General features: G+C 37.2%; 3 protein-coding genes across 12 annotated transcripts; all 3 read right to left on the bottom strand.

Moving 5' to 3' along the window:
• Positions 1 to 734: 734 nt before the first annotated feature.
• On the bottom strand, positions 735 to 27,912 carry LOC307010031 (lactoylglutathione lyase-like). Of its 7 annotated transcripts, none has more exons than XM_079634367.1 (7): positions 25,970 to 26,042; positions 5,522 to 5,759; positions 4,149 to 4,231; positions 3,531 to 3,671; positions 2,222 to 2,289; positions 1,483 to 1,572; positions 735 to 1,116 (listed from the first exon to the last, which is right to left on the bottom strand). In XM_079634367.1, the coding sequence occupies exons 1-7, from the start codon at positions 26,038 to 26,040 to the stop codon at positions 1,025 to 1,027; spliced, it is 783 nt and encodes a 260-aa protein (XP_079490493.1). In that variant the 5' UTR covers positions 26,041 to 26,042; the 3' UTR covers positions 735 to 1,024. The 7 variants fall into 7 exon arrangements, with proteins under 7 accessions (XP_079490493.1, XP_079490490.1, XP_079490496.1 ...); XM_079634364.1 differs by lacking the exon at positions 25,970 to 26,042 and adding an exon at positions 6,808 to 6,939; XM_079634370.1 differs by lacking the exon at positions 25,970 to 26,042 and adding an exon at positions 5,983 to 6,151.
• Positions 6,921 to 26,049, bottom strand: LOC307010033 (uncharacterized protein). Of its 4 annotated transcripts, XR_013800143.1 has the most exons (4): positions 16,543 to 17,151; positions 14,578 to 15,361; positions 13,775 to 13,952; positions 6,921 to 7,234 (listed from the first exon to the last, which is right to left on the bottom strand). XR_013800143.1 is itself a non-coding variant. In XM_079634372.1 (3 exons), exons 1-2 carry the CDS (start codon positions 16,251 to 16,253, stop codon positions 14,579 to 14,581), a joined length of 786 nt encoding a protein of 261 aa, XP_079490498.1. In that variant the 5' UTR covers positions 16,254 to 16,268; the 3' UTR covers positions 13,816 to 13,952; position 14,578. The 4 variants fall into 4 exon arrangements, 3 of the variants coding, with proteins under 3 accessions (XP_079490498.1, XP_079490500.1, XP_079490499.1); XM_079634372.1 differs by lacking the exons at positions 6,921 to 7,234; positions 16,543 to 17,151 and adding an exon at positions 16,251 to 16,268 and having other exon boundaries at positions 13,816 to 13,952; XM_079634374.1 differs by lacking the exons at positions 6,921 to 7,234; positions 16,543 to 17,151 and adding an exon at positions 15,912 to 15,987 and having other exon boundaries at positions 13,816 to 13,952.
• On the bottom strand, positions 18,707 to 22,499 carry LOC307010030 (uncharacterized protein). The gene is made up of 2 exons (XM_079634363.1): positions 20,616 to 22,499; positions 18,707 to 19,939 (listed from the first exon to the last, which is right to left on the bottom strand). Exons 1-2 carry the CDS (start codon positions 20,748 to 20,750, stop codon positions 19,160 to 19,162), a joined length of 915 nt encoding a protein of 304 aa, XP_079490489.1. The 5' UTR covers positions 20,751 to 22,499; the 3' UTR covers positions 18,707 to 19,159.

The raw sequence follows: 27,912 nt of genomic DNA, 5'->3' as shown, positions 1-27,912 counted from the left end.
CACAAAATAAGTTATTTTAAAGAATGTTGGTAACCAGACAGTTGACGTCACCCATTGACTTCCATAGAGGGAAAAAAAACACCAAGGGTGTATTATACTATATAGGGTGCCATTAACTGTCTGGTTACCAACATTCTTTCAAATATACTCATTTGTTTTCAAGAAGAAAGATACAGGTTTGGAACAATGGGAGGGTGACTAAATGATGACAATTTTAATTTGTAGGTGAACTATCCCTTTAAGCAAATTTTAAGAAGCTATTGTTCACCTCAACTTCCCATTGTCCTTCCGCATTTAATTGTAGAAGGCTTTAGGACTTAAAAACTGAACAGCTTTAGCGGATAGACACCAATCTAAACTAAACAAAACTTTATTATAACAGTTCCTCAAGAGGATGCATTCCGATTATACCAACTGCATTCTTTAACATAACGCAAATCTAGAAACTGGTTGGATCCTTCCCACACAAGATTCTTCACTTTGACCAAACCCATTTCACAACCACACAAGCTTTTGTTGAAAGCCAACTCAGCTTGAAGTCACATTTTAACGCTGATCAACTGTTTGAGCAATTGATCTTCTTAAACCCTGTTCATTCAAACCCTGTCCCGGCACGTTCAAACCTGCAAAGAGTGTTTGAGGCTGTATTACACATATACAAATCCGTATAAGGGTACATACCAATAACATTACTGTACTTTTTTTCAAAGTTAACAAAAGAGTGACAACAAAAATGCTTTCTTTGCTTTATTTTAACAAATAAAAGTAGTGTTTTAGGGCTAGGACTGCATCAATTAAAAAAATATTTGATTTTAATGAAGTAGAACTTAGGACTTCATACTTTCAAAAGGTTTCAAATTGCATTATATTGTTACATTCAGCCTAATTCAGTCTAACACACTGCCGCTGTCATACATAAAGATGGTCTGTCTTCACTGAGCCCATTTTTTTTTTTTTTATCCCAAACTGTCCTTGATTTTCATAACTAGTGTCTTCTGATCAGTTCACAGCATAACAACAGTCTTTAAGAAGTCATGGACACCATGTTGTTGGGGCTGAGAATCTCAATCCAGTAACCGTCAGGATCCTGAATAAAGGCCAGGCCCTTCATTTTACCTGCAAGACAGACAGAATGAAAATAAAATGAAAATTAACAAAGTATTTCTGTATGACAGTTGCGTATTCCAGTGACACCTGGAAATCAAAAAGGGATATTTTGCTTTTTTAATTAAATTTTTAATGCAAATAAAAAAAAGTTATTTGTGTATGCCATGCAAACAGAAAATTTGCATTGTATATATGATACTGCATAGAGTATGCTATTAAGAACACCGTTAACATACAAATATAAACATCCTAAATGTGTACATTCCACGAGACTAACATATTTAGAAATGAAAGTTTAGCTAGTTTGTTATTGGTGGAGAAACACTATGTACCGGTAACTACAATAATTGTATAGGATAAAATGAAAGAACTTACCATCATCTGGCTTTTTTACAAAGGTCACTCCATTCTCTTCAAACAGCTTGCAGGCAGCATAGACATCCGGGACAGCAATTCCAATATGGCCTAAGATAAATATATTTTACATTTTTTGGTAAATAATGTAATTTAAGTATATTACGTTCTTCTTTTTTATCCATGACTACATTTGCACACATTTGCCATAGGGCTGTCCAATCGATTAATCGCATCTAACATAAAAGTATGTTTATATCATTTGTGTGATATATACATATATACACACATATATGTATGCATATATATATTTCTGGCTATATAAAATATTGCAACATCATGAATGTCACACTGATAGCGAAATGCTTTGGGGACAAGTGTAACATTGATTTGAAACAAATCGCCAAAACGGAATTTGAATAGTTGGCATTATTAAAGTAATAAAATGTTTAGTTAAAATATATCTGGGTAAGTATTGCTGTTCAGTAATGTAAACTGTTATATTGGTGAAATGTTTCTTGTGTCCATATAGTGAAATATTTTAACTATATTTATTGTGTCTTTTAGTTCATACATGCAAGATGGCTGTCAAAATGACGGTTCCTATAAATTAATAAAGCACCAATTATATATATAACACAGTGTGTATATATATATATATATATATATATATATATATAAAATATATATAGTCCAGCCCGACTTCAATCACAGTCGATACTATGACAGGGAGAAATTGTGTTCTGCATGTTATATTCACCAAAGCCTATTGGGGTTGTGTTCCCGTTGTGGTAAGACTGGCTGTCATCTGTCTCTGAACCCCAGTTACTGATAAAAAGAGAAAAAAGAAATACAGAATGGCACATGAAAACAGCTTCACACCATGGACTTCTGATGACAGGCTCTACGACAGCGGTCGGCAACCTTATGGCACACAGAGGGATAATCACAGAAGTGCGCACCTCTGCCCTGTCAATGGTTTGTCGGATCTGTGTGCTAGCGCAGGTTAAAATCTCGCACTAGTATTCGTAGCACATTAACTTAATAAAACTGACTGTGACTATAAGGAATAAGTACATCCGTATGCAAGTTTCAGGGACTCCTCTTTAGCTAATGTCCCGTGCCAGTGATTATCCCTCCGCGTGCCAAAGGTTGCATACCCTGCTCTACAATGACATTTTTCAGGTCTTATGCCACATACTGTAAAGGCCAATTCACACTGCACAGACAGGCACAGACTGACGGCAACTGAAACCTGGTTTCGGATCAGTGTGTAAGCGTCCCTGTAAGCTCTCTTTTTCGCAGATTTAAACAATGTTGAATCGCCGTTTGCCGGTCTTGGAATGTCTGAGAAGTGACGTACTGTAATCTGGTGACTGTTGGTCTGTGTCTGTTGGTGCAGTGTGAATTTCCCTTAAAGGAACACGTCGACTTTTTGGGACTTTAGCTTATTCACCATATCCCCCAGAGTTAGATAAGTCCATACATACACTTTTCATCTCTGTGCGTGCCGTAACTCTGTCTGACGCACCCACCGCTAGCTAGCTTAGCACAATGACTGGAGGTATATGCTCGCAGCGCCTGAGAAGCCCCGTGGTGAGGAGACGAGAGTTCGCTCAGAGTGTTGCGCTAATCACTCCGCAGAAGTAGCAGTGCTTCGCCTTCTGAGAATATAGTTCCCAGTATGTATACGGTTAGAAGATGGCTGTGTCTCATGTGACCTTGTTATTTGTACACACTGTGACTACACAAATCACAACATGTAAATAGGAAAATGTGGGCGTTATTTTGTCACTTATTGGGAGCAGTATGCTAGCTGGAGCCATGTACCTCCAGTCTTTGTGCTAAGCTAGCTAGCGGTGGGTGCGTCAGACAGAGTTAAGGCACGCACGGAGATGAAAAGGGTATGTATGGACTTATCTAACTCTGGAAATCCCAAAAAGTCGGCGTGTTCCTTTACCATCCTTACCGTGATATCTGGCAGGTTCTGTTAAAGGGCTTTTCTACTCAATGCAGAAGGTTAACCTGTATGGACTTTTAAATGGCTGAAGGTTTTAATCTGAACTTACTGTGTGAGCTCTATAGTGCCTCGGCGGGAGAACGTCCAGGCTGTCCTCTCCTTCACATCTGCGGGGACCTCTTTCTTATCCTCATAGCCCAGAAAGTAGAGGGAGAATCGTGTGGGGGGAAAATCAAACTTCTGTAACAGCCTATAATAAAACATCTGCATTAAAACATACTTCATTGCAAAGGTCAGCAATTAAAGCCCATTCACATTATTGCAATGCATTTTAATATGCAATTTTGATTAGGAGCCAAAATTAAACTAAAATGTAAAACATTTCTACATGCATAACACATTTGGATATTAGAAAGTAATGGCCTGGTTTCACAGACCAGGTGTAGATTAAGCCAGGATTAACCCCGGACATTTAAACAGCTTTTATAAACGTGTCTTAGATAAAAGACCAAACATGTCTTGAGACAAAACAAAGGCACATATTTTAAGATATATCAGTACAAGTTGCTTTCAGTTAAAACACACATTTTAGTCTGGGACTTGCTTAAGCCTTGTCTGTGGAACCGGACAGATGAAAACTAAAGTAAATCAGGTCAAGACTGAACTTACATTCACAGAGAAAAAATTCAGTGCTGAGAGATGCAATCTTTTACACTAGTAAACTCACGTCATTCCCAGGATGCGTGTGTAGAAATCCAGGGATTTAACTGGATCCTTAACCCTCAGCATTGTCTGCTGCATCATGAAGTCCTACAGTGGCATGAAGAACTTTTGGTCAGAAGAACATCATTTAAATGATGGAAAATGTGATGAAAATGATCAACAACCAAAAGTCTTCACAGACTGTGATGAGGCGTTTTAACAGTCATCACTATCATAAATCCTGCAAAGTTTTTTATATATATATATTTTTCTAATGTATGTACATTTATAACACTATATTTTGTATTATATTTCTTTTGCATCAAATTACAAAAAAAAAACCTAGCTGTGTGAGGCTGTTTCTAATACAGCGGCTGTGGGAGTGACGGTAAATTTGACATCTTTCTCTCCTCCGACTGCCGTTATCAATCTCTCTCTGTATGTTCCCACTTTTTGAAAGTTTAGAAAGCACTCTTGTTGCGTTATTCTTTTGCTATTTGAGCAAACGGGAACACAAATAATATATTTAATGTAGTCTCTCATTCACCACTATAGAAGTTTACCCAACTTTGACGACTTCCGCTTCTGAGAAACCCGTAAATGTGAAAAGGGTCGATTCAAATTATTCAGCAGTGATTTTGGAGTTGATAATAATCAGCTGGTGCAGTTTCAGGCTGTGCATGATGCTTTTAGAAATCCATATCTGCTCATTCTGTAATATCTTGCAGCTCAGCTCCAAAAAAGAAGAGTAGTTTATCGTTTTGCAAATGCATCAAACATCAGTCTAGCAATCTCTGGTAAATGTTTGCACTGTGGATGTGCTGTTATGAATTATTATTAATCTCTCTGATACAGATGTTACTTTATAGCATCTATTTGGTTAAGATTGTTTACGGCATGACTTTTCAAAGAATGGACACAAAGTGTTACAATATAATTCCCTGATATTACCTAAAGTTTGTGTCCTGGCTTATGGTAAAAAATGTGTATGCTTGCACTACTCGTGTGACACTCTAGGAGCCACAGGTCAACACTTAATCTGTGTAAAATGTCAAAGGTCATCATAGTAACTTTAAATGAATTAAAATAGGGTTGAATCTGAATGTAATGCAGATTGATATGTTACTAACATATAAATCTGCATTCCATACAGAATGTTTTTTAATTGCATTTCCACATGACCGAACAATAAAGCAGTTACGCATACAAACTTAATCAAAGTAAGTTGAGTAACAAACAAAGAGGCGGATAAATAACTAATAAACAACGTAAGAGAGATGTAATGAATCGCACTATTTTCCTGCAGTGCTTTGAGTTATAAAGGAGAACAGGGAAATGACCGACGATCTTCGTGTTTGATTGAAAAATCTAGTTCTGGACTCAAAAGCAGCGTCTTACTTTAGTGATTGGGTTTCCGTCTTTACACGCAGCGGCGGCTGCTTCGTTCGTTAGCCCTTGGTCGGTCATTTTTAGGTGTGCTTCGGCTTGATGTTTGGTGACTTGGCTACAGCTGACAGTCCGACAGAAAGATCCCGCACAGGGGGCGTGGCCATTGCGTGCAGCCAACGTCGGCGGCGTGACGTAACTATGGGAGGAGCCATGAACTAACTGAGATGCTGTAGTTTCCCTTTCCTTCCTGCAGAGGGAGACACAATTCTAAGTAAAAGTCTGTTTACATAAATGCATTGAAATCATGGATGTATTGTCAAGATAAATTGAGTCTGTTCTTTTCCCGTCCACTTAATAAATTATAATAAGTGTAGGAATTAATGAACTAAGAGAAACATGGGAGGCTATGAATTAATTAACTGTGGCTCACACATTTACACACATCCTCTAAGTTAAAACAAGTATACCACATCCTGTGTTCTGAGTACACTTATAGGTACTGTGAGCTCTGTGTGTAAACTGAAAAGGTGTAGATTGAATGATATATTCCAGAAATCGGATAAAATGTATTGTCAACTCATTGATAAATATAAGGCTGTGTGTGTGTGTGTGTGTGTGTGTGTGTGTGTGTGTGTGTGTATTTTAGGATGAACATACAGCAACACACCTACTTAACTTTTTTAAGTGCTTAAGTGCTTTCAGCTTAAGTGCATCTGTTTTCCATTTACTCTTGATGAAATTAAACTTCCATTGCAATAAATGGCATTGAGTAGCTTATTGCTTTAATAACAAAGATGACGAGGTAGCAATTAAGTCAATACAAATGCAAATGGTAATTATATTAGAACATTTGGAAACGGATGAGTTTATGCTGCTATTGTATCACACACAGCATGACCGATCTTTTAGATTGTCTTAAACGGAGGCATTGTTGGTCATAACAAGGATTAATACTGTTTAATAACTGATAATAATAATAAAAACTCCAAAGTAGCTATATAATGAAAAGGAGATTGAGCTCAGGTAGATTAGGGGGTAGGGTAGCTTTTTATTTTTAATTTAACAGTTTAAACCTAAAATGTTATTGCTGACTATTTGTAGCCTTCATTTTGCTTTGCATTGCTTAATGCAAATTATTCTCAGCGTGCTAAAAAAAATCGAAGAATAACATTTTTTGATTGACCGCCACAAAATGTGACTACTTGTAGAGATGAACCTTGTCTTGTAGTGTATGATTATACATTTTGAGTGTTTTGTACATGCACGTTTACACAATCTTATGTGAAAACGCACACCTTTGTTTTTCTTGAAATGTGAGATTGAAAGGAGTTTGCAGACCATATCTAAAGAAAAGCAACTTTGTTATTGAGGAAAATAATGTGAGAAAACAGAACAAGATATATGTTTTGAACAGATTCATAGTGCATTATGTATAACTTTATTTTACAAAAATTATTAACGTGATTTACAGTAACTGTCTTTAGTATGCAAGCAATTAAGAAAAACTGTAATAAAAAAAACCATATAAAGCTCTTCATTGGCATCATGCAGGTACAAATCTTCAATTAGAAGGGCATAGCTCAAAACAAATAAGAATAAACAGTAGGCTAAATCATAAATTCATGGGTCTCTGATGAACTCTCCCGTTCAGTATTAGACTCGTCCTGTTTGATCACAGGCTTCATATCGATGCAGTCGGGACACCAAGAGAAACAGCGGCAACTGGAGAAACAGATTGAGAAATAAAACACTCATATTTATCGCTTAGTTTTATATAGGCTAACTCAAAGTTGCAAGAAAGAATATAAATATTGTACAGTGAGGGAATTTCTAAAAAAAAAAAACGTCAGTTAGTTAAAAGGCATTGCAGAGAGCTAGTTCTGAAAACAACTTAACACTTGCTTTGATTTTGCATCTAATCTAATAGCATTTCAAAGAGTAACTTTAAAACAAAAATAGTGTTAAAAAATGCTAACACTGACAGTGTCCTTGTTACACGTAATAACTATAAAGTATGCATAATTACATGCATCTAAACCAACCCTTATTCCTAAACATAGGTACATTCATTATTAGGTAGGTGATTAATTATTATTACTCAGTGCTTAAATGTATAAGTTCACTGTAACACAGACACCTTAAAATAAAGAGTAACCCAAAAACTTTAGGATTTGTGTATTTGCCAGGCCTATAAAATTGGCAATATTTGGCCTTTTAAAAATCCACCTGTACCACAAACCGCAATGACATATATCATGATGAATTAAGGTCAAATGAAGTTGGGTTGGGGGGAAATCAGTTCTGTTACAAATTTCGCAAACTATTTTTTAATGATCATAATGGAAAATCTACTTTTAAAATGGTGATAGAATTATTATAAAATTATTGATAGCTTACAATAAAAAAGTAACCATCACTCTACAACTGTACTGGTATATGTATGACTTAAGAGGTGTAATGTTACACACATGTAAACATACATTTGCATACACGAGACATATGCTCCAATAAGCGAACAAAAATCTAAATGTTTGTTATGCGTCTTGCGCATGACACGACACGGCGTTCTAAAAGAATGACGCCGCGTTTTAGAACGTTCACGCGTTCTCTGTGAAAGAATAAAGACGCAAAGAACCGAAATGAGAATAAAAGAAAATAAAAAAGCGTCAACATTTTTAGAACGCTGCAAAAGACACAAAAGCAATGAAAACCCCCTCAGTCTGTTTACAAAGGAAAAGCAAGGCTTTCTGTGTAACGGTTCGTTGAAGCTTTTATAACATTATATTACCAGGAATTTTCGTCCTTTAATAGGGGAGCGCGGGGCACAACCTAACGCGGGGCTAAATGTAACACGGACCTTTTACGTAGTTACTCAGGGTCACGCGGGTTGTGTTTACGCTCTTTTTCTCTCGCTGCCAGAAGACGGTCTCCCGTGGATTTGTGAAAAGTTTTGGTAATATTTTGTGAAGATACGGGACAAAGAGTGTTTTGACACCATCTAAGTATTTTTTTTCATCATACATATTTTTCTGTTTCTGAGTTGTGTGTGTACGTCACCAAATCTAACTTTATATTGCCTTAATCACTGTCTTGTTGGCTAAAACATGGCACCATTTTGAAACATGTCAGCAACTCCTAGCAACTGTTAGCTAGGTTTAAAATATTTTTTACACAGCGGGGTTAGTTGTAACACAGTGTTACAACTAAGCCGCCAAGTGTTCACAATATTGTAGGCTATGGGATTTGTTTACTATATTGATCACTTGTTTATTTATTAAAAATATTGCCTGTTTTCATGTAATAAACACTTTAAAATGTGATTTTAAGCTTGTTTTTATTATTATTACTGTTACTATTAATAAGAATAATAATTTTGCATGCAAAACTGTTCAGCCCTTTTACTATATCTCTATCCATGATATTGATCCATAATAGAAGGATGATTGGATGACTTAGGTAAAGTTGGTTTTATATTCGCACATTCACACTTTTTTGCTTAAAAAGTGTCTCAATAACATATGCAATAAAGCATATTTTTGCTAAATAAAAGCAGCTACATGATCTTTAGGACAAGGATGGTGAACTACAACATTTTCCACAATCGATCAAAATGGGCAAGTATTGTTTTAATGGCATACAAACTTGCGAATGTTCACTGAATGTCCAATGTAGTGCGGTGAACAAGATAGGGACCGTCTAAAAAGTTGTCTTTTTTTTTCATTGTGTGCAAACAGACAACTACATTTTTGCAAACTACAGATGTACCAGCAAATATCTCTCACATTATGTGTTCTAATGCTATTGATTGTACTTTAGCAACAATAAAAAGTGCATTATAATGATTGTATTTAGGAAACCTGCCTCACTGTACATAATTTACATAAGTACTTTTTAGAATAAAATTACATTAATTCACCAAAGGGATTTTTTACTATCCGAAGGTTGTAGCATGTTCCCAGTGACCAGTCTGACTTACTACAGGTGAGATTTTTTACAAAAACTCCCTTACTGTACGTACAATTGACAAATATGTTTTTTTTTAAATTACAGTAATTCACAGTAAGTTTTTTTTCGTGTTCAAAAGGCTGTAGTGCTTTCCAACGGACCAGACTGACTTACTACAGGTGAAATTTTGACAATACCTCCCTTACTGTACAATTATCAAATATGTTTACCGGTATGTAATAAACATATTATTACATATATTATTACACATTTTTATTGCATATGTTTGTGAAATAAACTGTAATTCACCTATAGTGATTTTATTTGAATATTCCAAAGGTTGTAGTACTTTTCTAGTGAAAGGACTGACTTACTACAGGTGAAATTGTGACAATACCTTGCTTACTGTACGTACAATTATCAAATATGTTTATGAAAGAATTACTGTAATTCACCGTAAGTATTTTTTCATGTTCCAAAGGTTGTAGTACTTTCCTAGTGACCCGACTGAGTTACTACAGGTGACATTGTGACAATACCACCCTTACTGTATGTACAATTGACAAATAAGTTTATGAAAAAATTACTGTAATTCACTGTAAGTATTTTTTAGTGTTTCAAAGGTTGTAGTACTTTCCTAGTGACCCGACTGACTTACTACAGGTGACATTTTGACAATACCTCCCTTACTGTACAATCATCAAATATGTTTATGTGATACACATTATTACATGTTTATTACATATGTTTATGTAATAAACTGTAATTCACCTATAATGTTTTTTTTATATTCCAAAGGTTGTAGTACTTTCCTAGTGATTAGACTGACTTACTACAGTTTAAATATTGCCAATATCGACCTTACTGTAAGTACAGTACATACATAGTATTATTTAAAAAATACTGTAATTTCAGCTTGTTCCATGTTCCAAAGGTTATAGTATGTTCCTACTGATCACTCTACTCAATTCATTTTGATAAATGTTTTAGATAAAAGTAGGCTAAGTATTAGAACTGCTGTTCCTTGTACAACACATTTCTTTCATTGATTAAAATAACGGTAAAGATTTTAGCTTAATCATATTTTCAACATTATAAATAAGCAACACCCTTATTGTAATGATTCAAGTTTAGTTTTTGTTATGAAGTCCCGAAGAAGTGGATTCTGGATTCTAATGAGTGATTTTAATATTTTTCCTTCTAAATATCAAATGAGTTGAATGACTTCTCTAGGCTTATGAGATTTTACTCTGTTATAGAAATTACCAGTGTGATTATCGAAAATGTTATTTAATGTATCCTTTAAATGTCTGTATTTGATATCTGAGGTGTGACTGAAGGGTCTGGCCCATGCCAGGAATGCAGTAACAGTGCTTGCTCATTTTGCCTCATTGGCTTCCAGAGATGAAATATGGACTTCTTTAACAGGTGTTACTACATCCATCTGCTTTTCTAGGGTACCCTGATAGCAATGGTCTCAGCAGGGGTCATTGAAGTCTATAGTTGAGAGACCATTTCTTAGTTAAAGTCTTTACTTTACAGTTGATTTAAAGTGTGAGAGAAAGAACATGTTATCTTGATGTTTTGAGAATACTCTCCTGTTTATTGTTAAAGCCTGGCCAAATCCAATCTTGAAGAAACTGTGTCTGTGTGTGTTAGTATTCTTGGTTACAGGTTAAGGAACAAGTGGAAATATAGCTGCAAGCAGCGATACGGGGCCAAGCCCCTGAAGCAGCAGCAAGAGCAGGAAGAGTAAAAACAGCAGAAATTGAACATACATGAAAAAACAGCTGGTTCAGAAGTACAGGTGAAAATTAACTCAAAATGAACAGAAGTTCAGATGAGAATAAACACATAATGAACAAGACAAACTTATTTCTAACCCAAGAGGAAGAAAGATTAGTACAATGTTAAATAATAAAGGAATCGATATGACACAACATTACACACAATTTTATAAAGTCGTTCCACACGGGCTTGAACCCACTATCTCTGGGTCAGATGCCTGACTCTCATCTCATTGCGCCACTGGGAAGTTGTGTTAATTGTGCATAAGGTCCATACTTCAAGTGCGAAGCAACTCAAAATTATTAATTTTTATATACATTTGCTGCATGTTGGTATTTATTGAGTTCCTTCACATATAGACACCATATCTGGAAAAGAAGCAACTTTTCCACCACTTAAGGCCACAGTACCTCTTGCGGTCTGGGCATGTGCCACACAGGATTCGAACCCACGACCGGAATGATTCGGGGCTCGTGATACGTGGTTTAGCAGCTTGTGCCACTCAGTTGACACTGTCTTACTAAACTGCCGAGGAGAGGCTTCAGTGTAAGAATGAGAACACAAAAGCATGTTAACCAGATTAGCAAGCTAAATTAGCTTAATGCTAATGTAGCTTATGGTTAGCCTGAATGTTTGTGTACTGTATGTACAGTAAGGGAGTTATTGGCAAAATTTCACCTGTAGTAAGTCAGTCAGGTCATTAGGAAAGCACTACGCCCTTAGGAACACGAAAAAATACTTTAGGTGAATTACAGTAATTTTTCATAAACATATTTGACAATTGTAGTACAGTAAGGGTGGTATTGTCAAAATGTCACCTGTAGTAAGTCAGTCTGGTCACTAGGAAAGTACTACAACCTTTGAAACGCGAAAAAATACTTACAGCGAATTACAGTAATTTTTTCATAAACATATTTGTCAATTGTACGTACAGTAAGGGTGGTATTGTCACAATTTGACCTGTAGTAAGTCAGTCTGGTCACTAGCAAAGTACTACAACCTTTGAAACACGAAAAAATACTTACAACGAATTACAGTAATTTTTTCATAAACTTATTTGTCAATTGTACGTACAGTAAGGGAGTTGTGGTCACAATTTGACCTGTAGTAAGTCAATCTGGTCACTAGGAAAGTACTACAACCTTTGGAACATGAAAAAATCCATTTGGTGAATTACTGTAAGTTTTACATAAAAATATTTGCGTACTGTATGTAGAATACACAAAAGTAAACTAAAGCAGTCTAGGTGAATACGCATCAAATATCAAACCTAAAACTATGTTTACCCTGTTTGGCAACTTTTTTTTTGAAAACTTGACTATGTTCGTGGCGCTGTCCACGTATGTGGTACTGAAGGTCATGATCCAGTCTGAACCTTGGGTAAATTTGGTTTTATATTCAGATATTCACCGAGATATTCAATATCTCGTGAGCTGAATATTGTTCCTACACAAATAACATTGTTTCAATATTTTAATCTTCATCAAAACGAGCTTTCCTTCAGGTTTGCACTTTGCAGATGGTCCCTTCTTAGAAGCCTGCGCATAGAGATCAATGTATTTTGTCCACTGCGAAGGAAAGATCGTTTTGAGGAAAAATAGGTTGTAGCTTCTGGTGTTATATGTGTAGTTATATGTGATAGGTGTTTTGTGTAGCAACAACGTTTAGTTCACGAGTTATTGAACGCGGAAGTCCACGAATGTGCGAATATGCGAATATAAAACCAACTTTACCTAAGTGATTGGATGAGGGATGGATGTATGGATATCTATTTATACAGATGTACAAACAATATCAAACTATACAGATAAAATAGTACTGAATTATGTGTGTTACACATAAGTGTTACAACTAACCCCTCTGTCTGTTACAACTAACCCCGCATATGGGGTAAGTTGTAACATTTGCACTTCTGTCACTTCCAGTAAAACTGTACGAAAATGGAAGGTCCTAGAAAAAAACTTTAAGTGTTCATTTGTAGCAGAGATGTGTATGTTTCTTGTGTAAAAGAAAAATTAATCTAACCTAATTATTTTTTAAATAATTGAGCCAAAACCAAAATGCGTTAGGTTGTGCCCCGCTCTCCCCTACATTTGTCAAACCACGTAACTACTCAAATGCGACGTTAAACACCCATCTATAAAGACGATTTAAATATTTCAATATAGCTTCTTTCAGGACAGACGGCTATTGCAATCTGCCACACGTCAAAACTGCATTTATTGCTTGAATTTCGTTATAAAAGTGACAAAATATGAAAGCTGACACTTTGTTTAATATCAAAAGAAGCAATTTCGATTATTGGATGGCAGGATTGCTTATAATGTTTGAAGAAATTTGCTCACGAATCAACGGGAAACATCATTGACAAAATCGATATTGTCCACCCAGCCCAATTTTCCATTGTACACGTATTCAGATTTTAAATTAAATGGCTATATATTTTAACAATTTTTCACTTTAAAGGTTACCAGTTCAATCTGAAAATCACTGGTCAATTATATTAAATCTTAATCATAAAGCACTTACTTGCAATGTTCTTGTTCAAAGGCACATCCTCGGAGTCTGAACCAGAAAGGAGCAACTCCAACTTTTGACACTTCATTCTTCAGTTGTCCAGTAGCAGAACCAAAGACAGTCAGTGCTGCCTCCGTCTGTCGTCAAAACATGCTGAATGTATTGCTCAGTAAATTGCTTTGCAAAAAATCTGGGGGGAGAATAAGACATTTTTAAGGAAAACATATTTTTTATAAATAAAGTGTTTTAACGGATATCAGGTTATGATGGAAATTGATCATATTCATAGAGGAGTGCTTATACAGTAGTAAAAAAGTATTAGGTATTATGCTAATACGTTAGTGTTTTCACCATAAAAAATGGTTTTGAAACCAGTTATTTAAACGTAACATTAATTCATCCAAACATTAATTTTGCCATTAATTGTAATAATCCAGTGAGATTTTTGTATGCACAAGGTGTCAAGACTCCCTGTGAATACAAAAATCTCACTGGATTATTAAAGATATACACTACAGCAAAATATATAAATAACTTAAAACCATTTTTTGGTGAAAATACAAACGTGCCTAAGGCTTTTGCACAGTAATGTATGCATAACTTGCCATGTAGAATATAGCGATGTAGAAAAACTAAAAAAGAAATCAAAACTAAAAAGGAAATCTTGTAAAGTCAAGCTCTTTATTAGCACTGAACAAGAATAATGAGATTCAATAAGAAAAGAAAACAAATCAATAAAAGGGATGTGGCTTAAAACAATAAAACAGATAAATAGAATGAATCATAAACGTATGTGATGCATGAATGTGCATTACGTCAACTTTTGGCTGAGTGACGTTTACGATGCATATTCATGGTATATTCATAACGGAAAGTCTTTCCACAGTCTGGACAGGAGAAAGGCCTCTCTCCCGTGTGAATCCGCGTGTGTTTCTCCAGCGAAAAAAGGCGTGAGAATCCACTTCCACACACAGGGCAACAAAATTGTTTGCTGTCAGAATGAGTATCGACCTGGTGGCGTTTAAGATTGGTTTGACTGAAGAACGTCTTGTCGCAGTGCGCGCAGGCGAACGGCCTCTCGCCTCTGTGTTTGTATAAATGACTTTGGAGTGCGGTGGAGCCACTAAACTTCTTCCCACATTGATCGCAACTGAAGCTCTTCACGCTCTTTCGTTTGTTACCCGTGTGGACGCTGCTGTGCAGTACAAGCCAGTCTTTACGTCGGAAGCCCCTCCCACAGAGTTCACAGGTGTACGGCGCTTCTCCTGTGTGTATTCGCATGTGACGCACCAGGCTTATGCTCTGGCGATACTCCATGCCACACAAATTACAGCTGAATTTTTTACCCCAAGTCTTTTTGCCATTTGAAAAGTGGGATATGGATGGTTCAGCTTCTGTTTTAGTATCTGAAGGTCTTTCATCGGGCACCTGAATACTTCTCACTGTATATTTCAGCCGTTGGCAAAAGAGCACAGCTGATCCCTCCATTTTGCTCAGCACCAAAGTTTCCATTCTCTCCTTAGTCGTCTCGGCCCTCGAAACTCCAAGAATATTCTCAGAAGGCTTCATTTCGATGCAGTCGGGACTCCAAGCCATCAACTAGGGAAACAGATTGAATAGAGATGTAAACATTCAGATTTATTCTTCAAATACATTACACATTGTTAGAAATATCTGTTTTATATTCTTAATATCCCTGCATGCTCTCAGACCTGCATATGCAGCAGCATTTCTTTATGTTGATGTAATGGTCACATCTGTTATACATTAAGAGGGTTCCTATTGCTCAAGTGGAGAGCTTGTTCGAGGGTCTCCTATTCTTTCCATTGGAGGGTCCCGTTCGGGTATACATGCATGTGCGGAGTTTTGACAGGAAACTGACCATATTTAGGATGTGTTATATAACTATGCTATATGATGTAATGTATGGTTTTATTGGTTGAAGGGGTAATACTCCCCTTATACTCCTTCTATATATTGTGCTAAACCATTGTCTGAGTTTAGAGAATCTTCTCTCCGCCAGCGCTGGACGAATTGTTTATTCATTTGCCTGAATAAAGACAGAGACTGGGGGGACACTTTTGTTGGAGTCAATTCATTTCTAACACACATTAAACCCAAATTCCCCATAAATAAATTATACAATAACCTCGTAAGTTTTTTGGACAATTACCCCACACTCAACCTCAAATATGAAGGTTGTTGCATTAGAAGAAACGTAGTCTTCAATGAGGATAAGAGGAATTGAGCATATGTGTGAGTATATAAGGAAGTTATTATGCACTAACAAGTTAATAACAGGAAATTAAAAGTCAACAGATGGAAGTCAGTGAACCAATGACAGAACTTCATTGATGCAAGAATATAAATGTTGTGTCTGTATGTTCAGCAAGGGAGTCTAATATATATATATTAGACTAGATATTATATATAGGGTCTACACACACACACACACACACACACACACACACAATGTTGGGTTACTTACCATATTATATGGGGACTGTCCATAGACAGAACATACCTACCCGTCACAGAAAACTTTCTGCATTTTAACATTTTCAAAAAAACATAATTTCGTATTATTTTAAAGCTTTTTTCCTCATGGGGACCAAAACATTTTAATGGTAAGACTTTCCTTGCGAGGACATTTGGACGTAGAGAGACCCTAAATGTTTGTCAGATTTGTTTGTCGTTATTTGTCATCTCACACAATTTAGACTCAGTCACTGAGAAACCTACCGTTAAACCATTTTAACTCTTAATAACAAAGCACTTACTTGCAACCCGGCAATATTTATTGTAGTTCCAATTAATAGAACATTTTTTGGTCCATTTACAACTTTCTCGTGAATGCTTTCTTCTTCTTTATTGCACGGTTGGACAGCATGACTAAAGTTACACAGTACTGCCCCCTTCTGCTTTGAGGAGGAATATCACATTAATTTGAGGGACCTTGGCTTGGAAGGTCCGTGTTTTTTGTTGCTCTTGCCATTGTAACTCTTTACAGCACCATTGATCACTATATGTTGAAATGAGACAATTAATTATTTGTAGAAGTTAATGTCAGCTCATGTTTGTTCTGTGTGGATGCATTGGTGATGTGCTGTGACTCGACCTTGAAGGGGAAGATATGGCCTATATGTTTTATCTAATGTTGTTTTTGCAGGAGTTGTTAGGAATGTGATAGTCATGTGACCATTCCAAATGAACGGTCTCAGCAGCCGCCCAGATAAGAAGTAATCCCGATAGCTGCTTAATGAGAACTTAATGTGTTGTCTCTAAATAACCACATTAGCAAAAACTTCACATGTTCGGACATTGCTGGAATGACCTGTAGCCATACTGTTAACCAAGCACAACCTTTAGAAAATTATATCAACTGATCTGTCATAAACCTATATTGTTTTTGTTTGTTTCTGAGAGTTTGAGGCTAGATTATCATTTTCTACGGCCTTTGGAAGTGTGAAGGACATGTCTTCAGTAAACTTTGTCAACTTGAATTTAAAATTTGACTCCTGGTCTCCATTGAACATGTTGGTCTCTCTTTATGGGGTCAAACGGTGTTCCCCAACACTAACAGTAGCCGACTCTGTATAAATCCTTTAGTGTTCTTGTTCTGCAATAAAATAAAATAAAAAAAGTGGGAGATTTTTAAGACCATCAGTATAAATTCATTCAAAGTAATTAATGTAGATTAAAGTGAATTAATATATTAAATAAAATGAGGTTGTGGTGGCTTTATAACGGTCACGTACTGTTATTATCACTTGTTAATGACATGTTCATTCGAGTACTTTCCCCACTCATCCTCCTGTATGTGGAGTGGTTGCATTCATTTCATTAAACACGGCCGGGGAATGCACTAACTCCCTTTTCCATCCCGCATCCCACCACGTTTCCTTTTTTCTCTCTGGGCAACTCCCGAACATTCCAATTTACGTTACCTTGAAAGTTACCTTGGCTTCAACCCGTGACTTCCCTGAGTAAATTTACTGCTTCCTCACATTCCCAGATGCCGAGAGTTTATCGTATTGCTCAATAAATTTGGTTTTATAAATGTATTGAAATTATGTAGCCTTTAAGGTCAAGAGAAATGAAGGGTTATCTTTTTGGGACTTTAGGCTATTCAACTTATCCCCCAGAGTTAGATAAGTCCATACATACCTTTTTCATCTCCGTGCGTGCTATAAGTCTGTTTGACGCACCCACCGCTAGCCTAGCTTAGCACAAAGACTGGATGTAAATGGTTGCAGCTAGCATACTAATCCAAATAAGTGACAAAATAACGCAAACATTTTCCTATTTACATGTTGTGATTTGTATAGTCACAGAGTGTACAAAAAACAAAGTCACATGAGACACAGACATATTTTAACCGTATAAATACTGGGAACTATATCCCCTGAATATAGGGCGGAGTGATAACCGCAGCGCACCTGAGACGCGCTCTGAACGAACTCTCTGCTCCTCACCACGGCGCGTCTCAGGTGCTGCGGTTATCACTCCGCCCAAGTAGCAGTGCTTCGCCTTCAGAGAATATAGTTCCCAGTATTTATACGGTTAAAATATGTCTGTGTCTCATATGACTTTGTTTTTTGTACACTGTGTGACTTTACAAATCACAACATGTAAGTAGGAAAATGTTTGCGTTATTTTGTCACTTATTTGGATTAGTATGCTAGCTGCAACCATTTACATCCAGTCTTTGTGCTAAGCTAGGCTAGCGGTGGGTGCGTCAAACAGACTTATAGCACGCACAGAGATGAAAAAGGTATGAATGGATTTATCTAACTCTGGGGGATAAGTTGAATAGGCTAAAGTCCCAAAATGTCAGAGTGTTCCTTTAAGGAAAATTAATAGAAGTGTAGGAGGAAAGTGTATTTAAATGTTACTGAAGGCTAAATTTCAGGATTTAAATAGCAGAAACAAATGCTTAAATTTAAAAAGAGCGTTTACTCTCCATTAACTTGATGAAACCAACCTTAGATGGCCATAAATGATTTGACTTATTGTAGAGATGAACCTTGTCTCGCACACTGATTATACTTCAAGTGGTTTATACATTCATGTTTACACAATCATGTGTGATACCACTTACCTTTATACATTGCTTTTCTTGAAATTTAATGAGATGAGACTGAAAGGAGTTTACAGACCTTATCTAAAAAAAATTTTGGGGGAAATAAGTCCTGGAAATATTTTTTTGATTCATAGTGCTCATGTATAACTTTGTTTTAGAAAAAAATGAGCATGATTTATTATATATAGCCTAAGCAACTGAGAAAAACTGTAATAAAATGTAAATCCTCTTTATTGGCATCATGCAGGAAAATAAATTAGAATAAACAGAGTAAATCATAAATTCATGTGATATGCATGAATGTGTACATCACATCAACTTTTGTCTGAATGCAGTTTGCGATGCATATCAAAGGAGTATTTATAAGGGAAAGTCTTTCCACAGTCTGGACAGGAGAAAGGCCTCTCTCCCGTGTGAATCCGCATGTGTTTCTGCAGCGTCGAGCGGCGTGAGAATTCACTTCCACACAGGGGGCAACAGAACGGTTTTTCAGAATGAGAATCGGAGTGGTGGCGATTAAGATCAGCCTGACTGAAGAACATCTTGTCGCAGTGCGCGCAGGCGAACGGCCTCTCGCCTCTGTGTTTGTATAAATGACTTTGGAGTGCGGTGGAGCCACTAAACTTCTTCCCACACTGATTGCAACTGAAGCTCTTCACGCGCTTCAGTTTGTTACCCGTGTGGACGGCGAGGTGTAATTTAAGCCAGTCTGAACGTCGGAAGCCCCTCCCACAGAGTTCACAGGTGTACGGCGCTTCTCCTGTGTGTATTCGCATGTGACGCACCAGGTTTAAGCTCCGCTGATACTCCATGCCACACAGCTCACAGCTGAATTTTTTACCACAAGTCTTTTTGCGATTCGAGGGGAGGAATTCGGATGGTTCAGCTTCTGTTTTAGTATCTGAAGGACTTTCATCGGGCACCTGAATACTTCTCACTGTATATTTCAGCCGTTGGCAAAAGAGCACCGCTGATCCCTCCATTTTGCTCAGCACCAAAGTTTCCATTCTCTCCTTAGTTGTCTCGGCCCTCGAAACTCCAATAATATTCTCAGAAGGCTTCATTTCGATGCAGTCGGGACTCCAAGCCATCAACTAGGGAAACAGATTGAATAGAGTTTCAATCTTCAATCAAAAACAGTCAGATTTATTGTTCAAATGTATTACTCATTAAACCATCCAAAATTCACATAACAATACAACAACCCTATAAGTTATTTAAATACTTAGGCCTCAGTTAAAGGTACTATGTTACTTTTTGTCCTCTAGAAGTAAAAAAGGAAAAATGCATGCAATTTGCGGAGGAACATTGTTTTGGTTGTGCTTCTGTTCTGCGTGATTGTGCGGATGAATATGATTATCCTACTGCTCATAAAACATTCACTATAGGCTTAAGAGATATAACCAGTTTAGATGGAAAGGATCTCAAGCTGACTAGGAGACGTTACTGTAGCTTTACTCATTAATAGACACGCTGCTACCTTCCAGCTGGGCGCTACAACAACCATAATGAAATTACTCTTCACAATAGATAATGCTTTACAATGAACTCTGTTAGAGAGCGACATATGGCAATTTATTCACAAAGAATTTTATCTTACCACTAGGAGTACTCCTAAATCGCACTAAAAGAATTTAGCTAGGAGTGTTCTCTTAAAAGTTATTCACAACACCTTTCAGACCTACTCTTAGTAAGGAAAAATGACAACTCCTAAACTAAGAGTGAGTCTTCGTTGCTATGGATGACGTCAATTTTGGATTATGAACTCACCAAAACGGAAAAGAAAGCCCAACTGGACGCAGGATCAGTTACTGCTGCTGGCCCAGTTGGTGCTGAAAAATAAATAAATAAATAAAAGGGAAATTCGGCACTGGGATACAACATCGAGAATTGTGAAGTTTGCATCGAACACAATCTGGGTATTGATGGAGTGGGTTTTCTTTCTATTCACAAACACGTCCTCATCCTGACGTGGTGCATTATTTTTATATGTGTCGATCCATCTATAGCACCGACCACTCCGGGCACACCGGCAATATCCATAAAGCTGGCTTTGTTTCTTTGGAGTTGGCGAATGTCCAAAGGAAAACTTATGAACTGTCGAATAATATGGGGTCTACAGAGTGCATTGATGGTTTGGTGGATGGATCTGCTTACCGATGGTTGGGATATCGCTAGATCGTTGGCATTAATTGCATTTTCCCCGTTGCCAGGTAGCAAAGTGTTATCAAACATTTCAATTCGCACTGATTGGGTTGTTGCGATTAGTTGGCGCTGTTATTGCATCCCTCACAAGATCCACAACAATCAGTATTCCCTCACGGTTAAGGTGGTATTTTTGTAATAACTCCGTGTCATTGAGTCTCCAAAACACTGTGTCGCGCGGCGATTTTAAGATCCTTTGTGAATAGGTCTTAGTGAGTTAGGAGTCCTCTCGACTTCTTTTAAGCTGTCCCAGACTTAGGTGCTACTTTTAGGGCTAAAATGCTTCGTAATTTAATCTTAGTGAAAAAAATTAGGAGTCCTAAAGTTAGGAGTGACACGCCCATTATTTTTAGGAGTTGCTCCTAAATTCGCCAGTTAGGAGCTACTTTTAGCCTTAAAATTCTTTGTGAATATGGCCCCTGTTGTATAATTAAAACACCATCTTGCGTCGCTTTTACAACATTTCAAATCCCTCAGTTCTCGCCATCTCAGAGAAGCCAAGCCTATGTTGATTCTTGTTTTATTACAAGCTCTGTCGCTTTCTCTTTTTTTGCCAGCAGACTCTCCTCTGTTCTGCTTTTTAAAGGTTGATTCTCCGGAGGTTTGCGATTTAGCTGCTCCATGTCAACCTTACTCACTCAATTTTTTGTTTGTAATTTCACCAGTTTAACATCATGAAATAACACTGAAGTTGGAAGTACCGCTGCTCCTCCACCAAACGTGCCGAATCTGCCATTCGTAAAACTGTGCTAAGGCGAAAGTATTTAACTTTTTAGAGTGCTGAGGAAAAAAAATAAGTTGCAGAGGAGGCCTAAATTACATGATCTTAGTTTAAACTGCTCCAGCTGATAATGTACCGACTACCTTAATTATGGAGAGCAGAGATATTGAATATTTGACCGCCAACATATTTACAAAGACATGGTGCCATGGTTGATTTTAAACAAAATCCTAATACTAAACAGCCCAAACAAAACTTACTGTAGGCTACAGATGAACATACAAATGAATGAGGGTAGAGTTATATAAGAATCAATGTTAAAAACAACACTGAATATTTCACAGTGAAATATGTGAACATTTTGAGCGACAGCACAAAAATCTCAGTCTTTCCTTAAGATACTCTAATGTAGTTTGGCCTCAGTCAGGAGTTAGGGCCGGTTCACACAGACAGCAAAAACGTTCAAAGCAAAACACAGGCAGTTGAATGGGGAAATAACACAAGGTCTTGAGACACATTTTTTAGAAGTTGAACTTATTTTAACTTAAGCACCGCATTTGTCATAACCAAAAAAAAGACACGAGTGCAATGGTTAAAAACGTCCGTTTAGCGTGTTTAAAAAACAATGGAAAAGTAGCACAGTGGAATGGAAAACCGTGTTCTGTGTGAACAGCTGCTATTGCAGATAAATGCTTTAATCAAGACCTTTACATTTAGTTTTTGAAACAGGAAGAAACAGAAACAGGACATATCTTTTTAAGATTATTTTGTTTATATCACATTCACAGCTCAGCCGTTGAGCTCGATAAAGCCGCAAGTTTACATTTACATTTATTCATTTAGCTGACGCTTTTATCCAAAGCGACTTACAATTGCTATATATGTCAGAGGTCGCACGCCTCTGGAGCAACTAGGGGTTAAGTGTCTTGCTCAGGGACACATTGGTGTCTCACAGTGGATTCGAACCCGGGTCTCTCACACCAAAGGCATGTGTCTTATCCATTGCGCCATCACCACCCCAAAGTTCCTCCTGATGAATGAATGAATGAATGAATGAGGCATTTATATAGCGCTGTACTGTACACGCAAAGCACTTTACAATCATATCAGGGGATCTCTCCTCAACCACCACCAGTGTGCAGCATCCATGTGATGAGATGAGACTGAAAGGAGTTTACAGACCTTATCTAAAGAATAGTTTTTTGGGGGGAAATAACATGACATCAAATGTTGTAAAGCTGCAAGTCCTGGAATTTTTTTTTTGATTCATAGTGCTCATGTATAACTTTGTTTTAGAAAAAAATGAACATGATTTATTATATACTGTATAAGCAACTGAGAAAAACTGTAATAAAATGTAAATGCTCATTATTGGCATCATGCATGAAAATAAATTAGAATAAACAGAGTAAATCATAAATTCATGTGATATGCATGAATGTGCATCACATCAACTTTTGTCTGAATGCAGTTTACGATGCATATCAAAGGAGTATTTATAAGGGAAAGTCTTTCCACAGTCTGGACAGGAGAAAGGCCTCTCTCCCGTGTGAATCCGCATGTGTTTCTGCAGCGTCGAGCGGCGTGAGAATTCACTTCCACACAGGGGGCAACAGAACGGTTTTTCAGAATGAGAATCGGAGTGGTGGCGATTAAGATCAGCCTGACTGAAGAACGTCTTGTCGCAGTGCGCGCAGGCGAACGGCCTCTCGCCTCTGTGTTTGTATAAATGACTTTGTAGTTTGGTGGAGTCACGAAATTTCTTCCCACACTGATTGCAACTGAAGCTCTTCACGCGCTTCAGTTTGTTACCCGTGTGGACGGCGAGGTGTAATTTAAGCCAGTCTGAACGTCGGAAGCCCCTCCCACAGAGTTCACAGGTGTACGGCGCTTCTCCTGTGTGTATTCGCATGTGACGCACCAGGTTTAAGCTCCGCTGATACTCCATGCCACACAGCTCACAGCTGAATTTTTTACCACAAGTCTTTTTGCGATTCGAGGGGAGGAATTCGGATGGTTCAGCTTCTGTTTTAGTATCTGAAGGTCTTTCATCGGGCACCTGAATACTTCTCACTGTATATTTCAGCCGTTGGCAAAAGAGCACCGCTGATCCCTCCATTTTGCTCAGCACCAAAGTTTCCATTCTCTCCTTAGTCGTCTCGGCCCTCGAAACTCCAATAATATTCTCAGAAGGCTTCATTTCGATGCAGTCGGGACTCCAAGCCATCAACTAGGGAAACAGATTGAATAGAGATGTAAACATTCAGATTTATTGTTCAAATGTATTACTCATTAAACCATCCAAAATTCACATACATTAACAATACAACAACCCCATAAGTTATTTAAATACTTAGGCCTCAGTTAAAGGTACTATGTTACTTTTTGTCCTCTAGAAGTAAAAAAGGAAAAATGCATGCAATTTGCGGAGGAACATTGTTTTGGTTGTGCTTCTGTTTTGCGTGATTGTGCGGATGAATATGATTATCCTACTGCTCATAAAACATTCACTATAGGCTTAAGAGATATAACCAGTTTAGATGGAAATGATCTCAAGCTGACTAGGAGACGTTACTGTAGCTTTACTCATTAATAGACACGCTGCTACCTTCCAGCTGGGCGCTACAACAACCATAATGAAATTACTCTTCACAATAGATCATGCTTTACAATGAACTCTGTTAGAGAGCGACATATGACAATTTATATGATCAATAAAATAAATGACTCACCTGTTGTATAATTAAAACGCCATCTTGCATCGCTTTTACAACATTTCAAATCCCTCAGTTCTCGCCATCTCAGAGAAGCCAAGCCTATGTTGATTCTTGTTTTATTACGAGCTCTGTCGCTTTCTCTTTTTTTGCCAGCAGACTCTCCTCTGTTCTGCTTTTTAAAGGTTGATTCTCCGGAGGTTTGCGATTTAGCTGCTCCATGTCAACCTTACTCACTCAATTTTTTGTTTGTAATTTCACCAGTTTAACATCATGAAATAATACTGAAGTTGGAAGTACCGCTGCTCCTCCACCAAACGTGCCGAATCTGCCATTCGTAAAACTGTGCTAAGGCGAAAAATGTGCATATGTGTGAGTGTAGGAAGTTATTATCCTCTAACAAGTTAACAACAGGAAAGAGTCAACAGATGGAAGTCAGTGAACCGATCACAGAACTTGTTTCAAGATGCAAGAATATACATTTTGTGTCTGTATGTTCAGCAAGAGAGTTTTTAGCTAAGAGAACTACAGACTCCTTTAAGTAAACTGAGGGAAAAAATAAGTTGCAGAGGAGGCCTAAATTACATGATCTTAGTTTAAACTGCTCCAGCTGATAATGTACCGACTACCTTAATTATGGAGAGCAGAGATATTGAATATTTGACCGCCCACATAGTTACAAAGACACCATTTGAGCAGCAGCTACAAATTAAAAATGCACGAGCGAGTGACGCATGTACGCAAATACTATCCCGAGGTCTAAAATAACACTTATAATAGGCTTATCATAGTGAATCAGTGAAAGACAAAAGAACATTTAGAGACTGACTAATTAAAAATTTGAACAAAAAAATTGCAGTGTACTTTTTTAAAGTATGAAGGTTGTTGCATTAGAAGAAATGTATACTGTAATGAGAAGTGGAATTGAGCATAGGATGTGTGAGTGTAGGAAGTTATTATTCTCTAACAAGTTAACAACAGGAACGAGTCAACAGATGGAAGTCAGTGAACCGATGACAGAACTTGTTTCAAGATGCAAGAATATACATTTTGTGTCTGTATGTTCAGCAAGAAAGTTTTTAGCTAAGAGAACTACAGACTCCTTTAAGTAAACTGAGGGAAGGAAAACTTTGTTGTGCATGAGCCTTCATTGAGACAAAAGATTCATAAGATGTTAACTTTTTCCATTCATCCACTAATAATCACCACTAATATATATAATAGATATATATATATATATAGAGAGAGAGAGAGAGAGAGAGAGAGAGAGAGAGAGAGAGAGAGAGAGAGAGAGAGAGAGAGAGAGAGAGAGAGAGAGAGAGAGAGAGAGAGAGAGAGAGAGAGAGAGAGAGAGAGAGAGAGAGAGAGAGAGAGAGTGTGTTGTCAGTTTTGTTTATCATTGTTTGTCAACTCACAAAAGTTAGACTCAATCAGAAACCTACTATTAAATCATTTTATCTCTTAACAACAGAGCATTTACTTACAAATCGCCAATATTTATCGTAGTTCCAATGAACAGGACATTCTTTGGTCTATTTACAACTTTCTCGTGCATGCTTTCTTCTTCTTTATTGCACGGTTGGACAGCATGACTGAAGTTACACAGTACTGCCCCCTTCTGCTTTTAGGAGGAATATCACTTTCATTTGCATGGGACCTTGGTTTGGAAGGTCCGTGTATTTTGTTGTTCTGGTGAGAATAACACCCTTTAGCTTTACAGTTAGTTTTGGTCATTTGCTCATCTGTTCCATTAGTACTATGACAGCTTTGGGACAATTTTGTATTGCTTAATTCCCAGTATGTGACCTGAATGGAGTGGAAATGTTTTATAAATGGATAAAAAAAGTCCAAGACTTATTGTCTAACATAAAGTCTAACTGGTCAGAACAATGTCATGTCTGCAAAAGTTTCCTGTTTTTAGCTGATGCTTGAATTCACACTTCTTGCATATCTCTTGCTCAATCAAAAGCTGTGCACATACTTTTCACACTTAAAATACACTTAGTACCCAAAAGGTCACTTGGAGTACACATAGTCCCTTCTATGTGCTTTCTATAACATTTTGTTCCTGCAAGCTTATCTTTACTTATGCATTTCTAATAGCTTGGGTTAAACTCTTTTTATTTCAATATTCAAGTAAAAAAACACTTCTATATAAGTAAAAAACACTTCTAAATAAAATTTCCATTACAGACTGAAATGGGAAAACAACCAGAATGTCTTTATAAACTTTGTGTTCTTACAAGAAGGCCATCTAACCTATAGTATCCAGCTGCAGACCCGCAGCACCACCAGTTTTTCAGAACCCCAGCGCCAGAACCGGAAGAAAGGGGCGGAGCTTACGTTCTAACACCAGCGCCAGAACCGGAAGTGAGGGGCGGAGCTTACGTTCTAAACCGAGTAACGCCACCTAACGTTTTAGAGCGTAATTTGCTTAGACACAAAATGGTATGCTTTTATTACACACGAAACGTCATACTTTATACGTATGTTATAATGATACATTAAGATACAGAAACATTGGACTTCATATTTTTAATATCGTGGTCCGTTGTATGCATTTATATTTACTAGGCTGGTTCTTTTTTTTATAATAAAGTTATAATTATTTAATAATAATTATAACTTTATAAAAAATAATTATTTTATAATAATTTTGACAATGTATTTACCTACATATTGTAAATACAGTTGTTATGATAACACATTTATTTCTATTTGTATATAGGACAGTTAAGCTGTCATTTGTAACTAACGTATACAAGAATATAGAAACTATTTCGCTATTTTAGTAAAATGTTCTTATTGAAGTGGTACTACAAGCAGGAGTATGTTGTTTGTGCACCACAAATTGACACTTACCAATCACGTATTTCAAATAATTGCATGAGAGAAAATGCCACAAACTATTGTAAAGTGACACCATTGTTAAATTAATTATGAAAACTGGCACCAATCATTCAGAAGTGTGCTGGACCTTGACACTGGCTTTTCACAATGCAGAGTATTGTACATCTGTAGATTCTATATCTATTATATAATGTGGATACAGCAAGTCAAATATTTGAACAAAACATTCGGGCATCTCCAGAAGGAATATTAAATTAATTTGTAGTTATTGTAGACTTGTATTGCTTGTCTCATTGTCAATAACTCCGCCCCTCACTTCCGGTTCTGGCGCTGGGGTTCTGAAACTGGTGGTCCTGCGGGTCTGCAGCTGGATATATCTAACATACACTGCAGTGAGAAGACAAAGACAGAAGTCACACTCGAACATTTATAGGCGTCACATACCCTTCAGTTGATGTGTGAAGGCTTCCTGTTATTAAGATGAAACCACTCCACATGACAGTCAGGCATCTGCAGCTGTGGCAACAAAAAGGGCTGCAGCAGAGAGATTGTTTGAGGCTAAGTAAGCACCAAATAT

The sequence above is a fragment of the Phoxinus phoxinus genome (genome assembly GCF_949152265.1).
Source record: "Phoxinus phoxinus genome assembly, chromosome: 14".
NCBI classification, from domain to species: Eukaryota; Metazoa; Chordata; class Actinopteri; order Cypriniformes; family Leuciscidae; genus Phoxinus; species Phoxinus phoxinus.
Note: the sequence above shows the minus strand (reverse complement) of the source record. Positions and strands in the feature narration are given on the sequence as shown.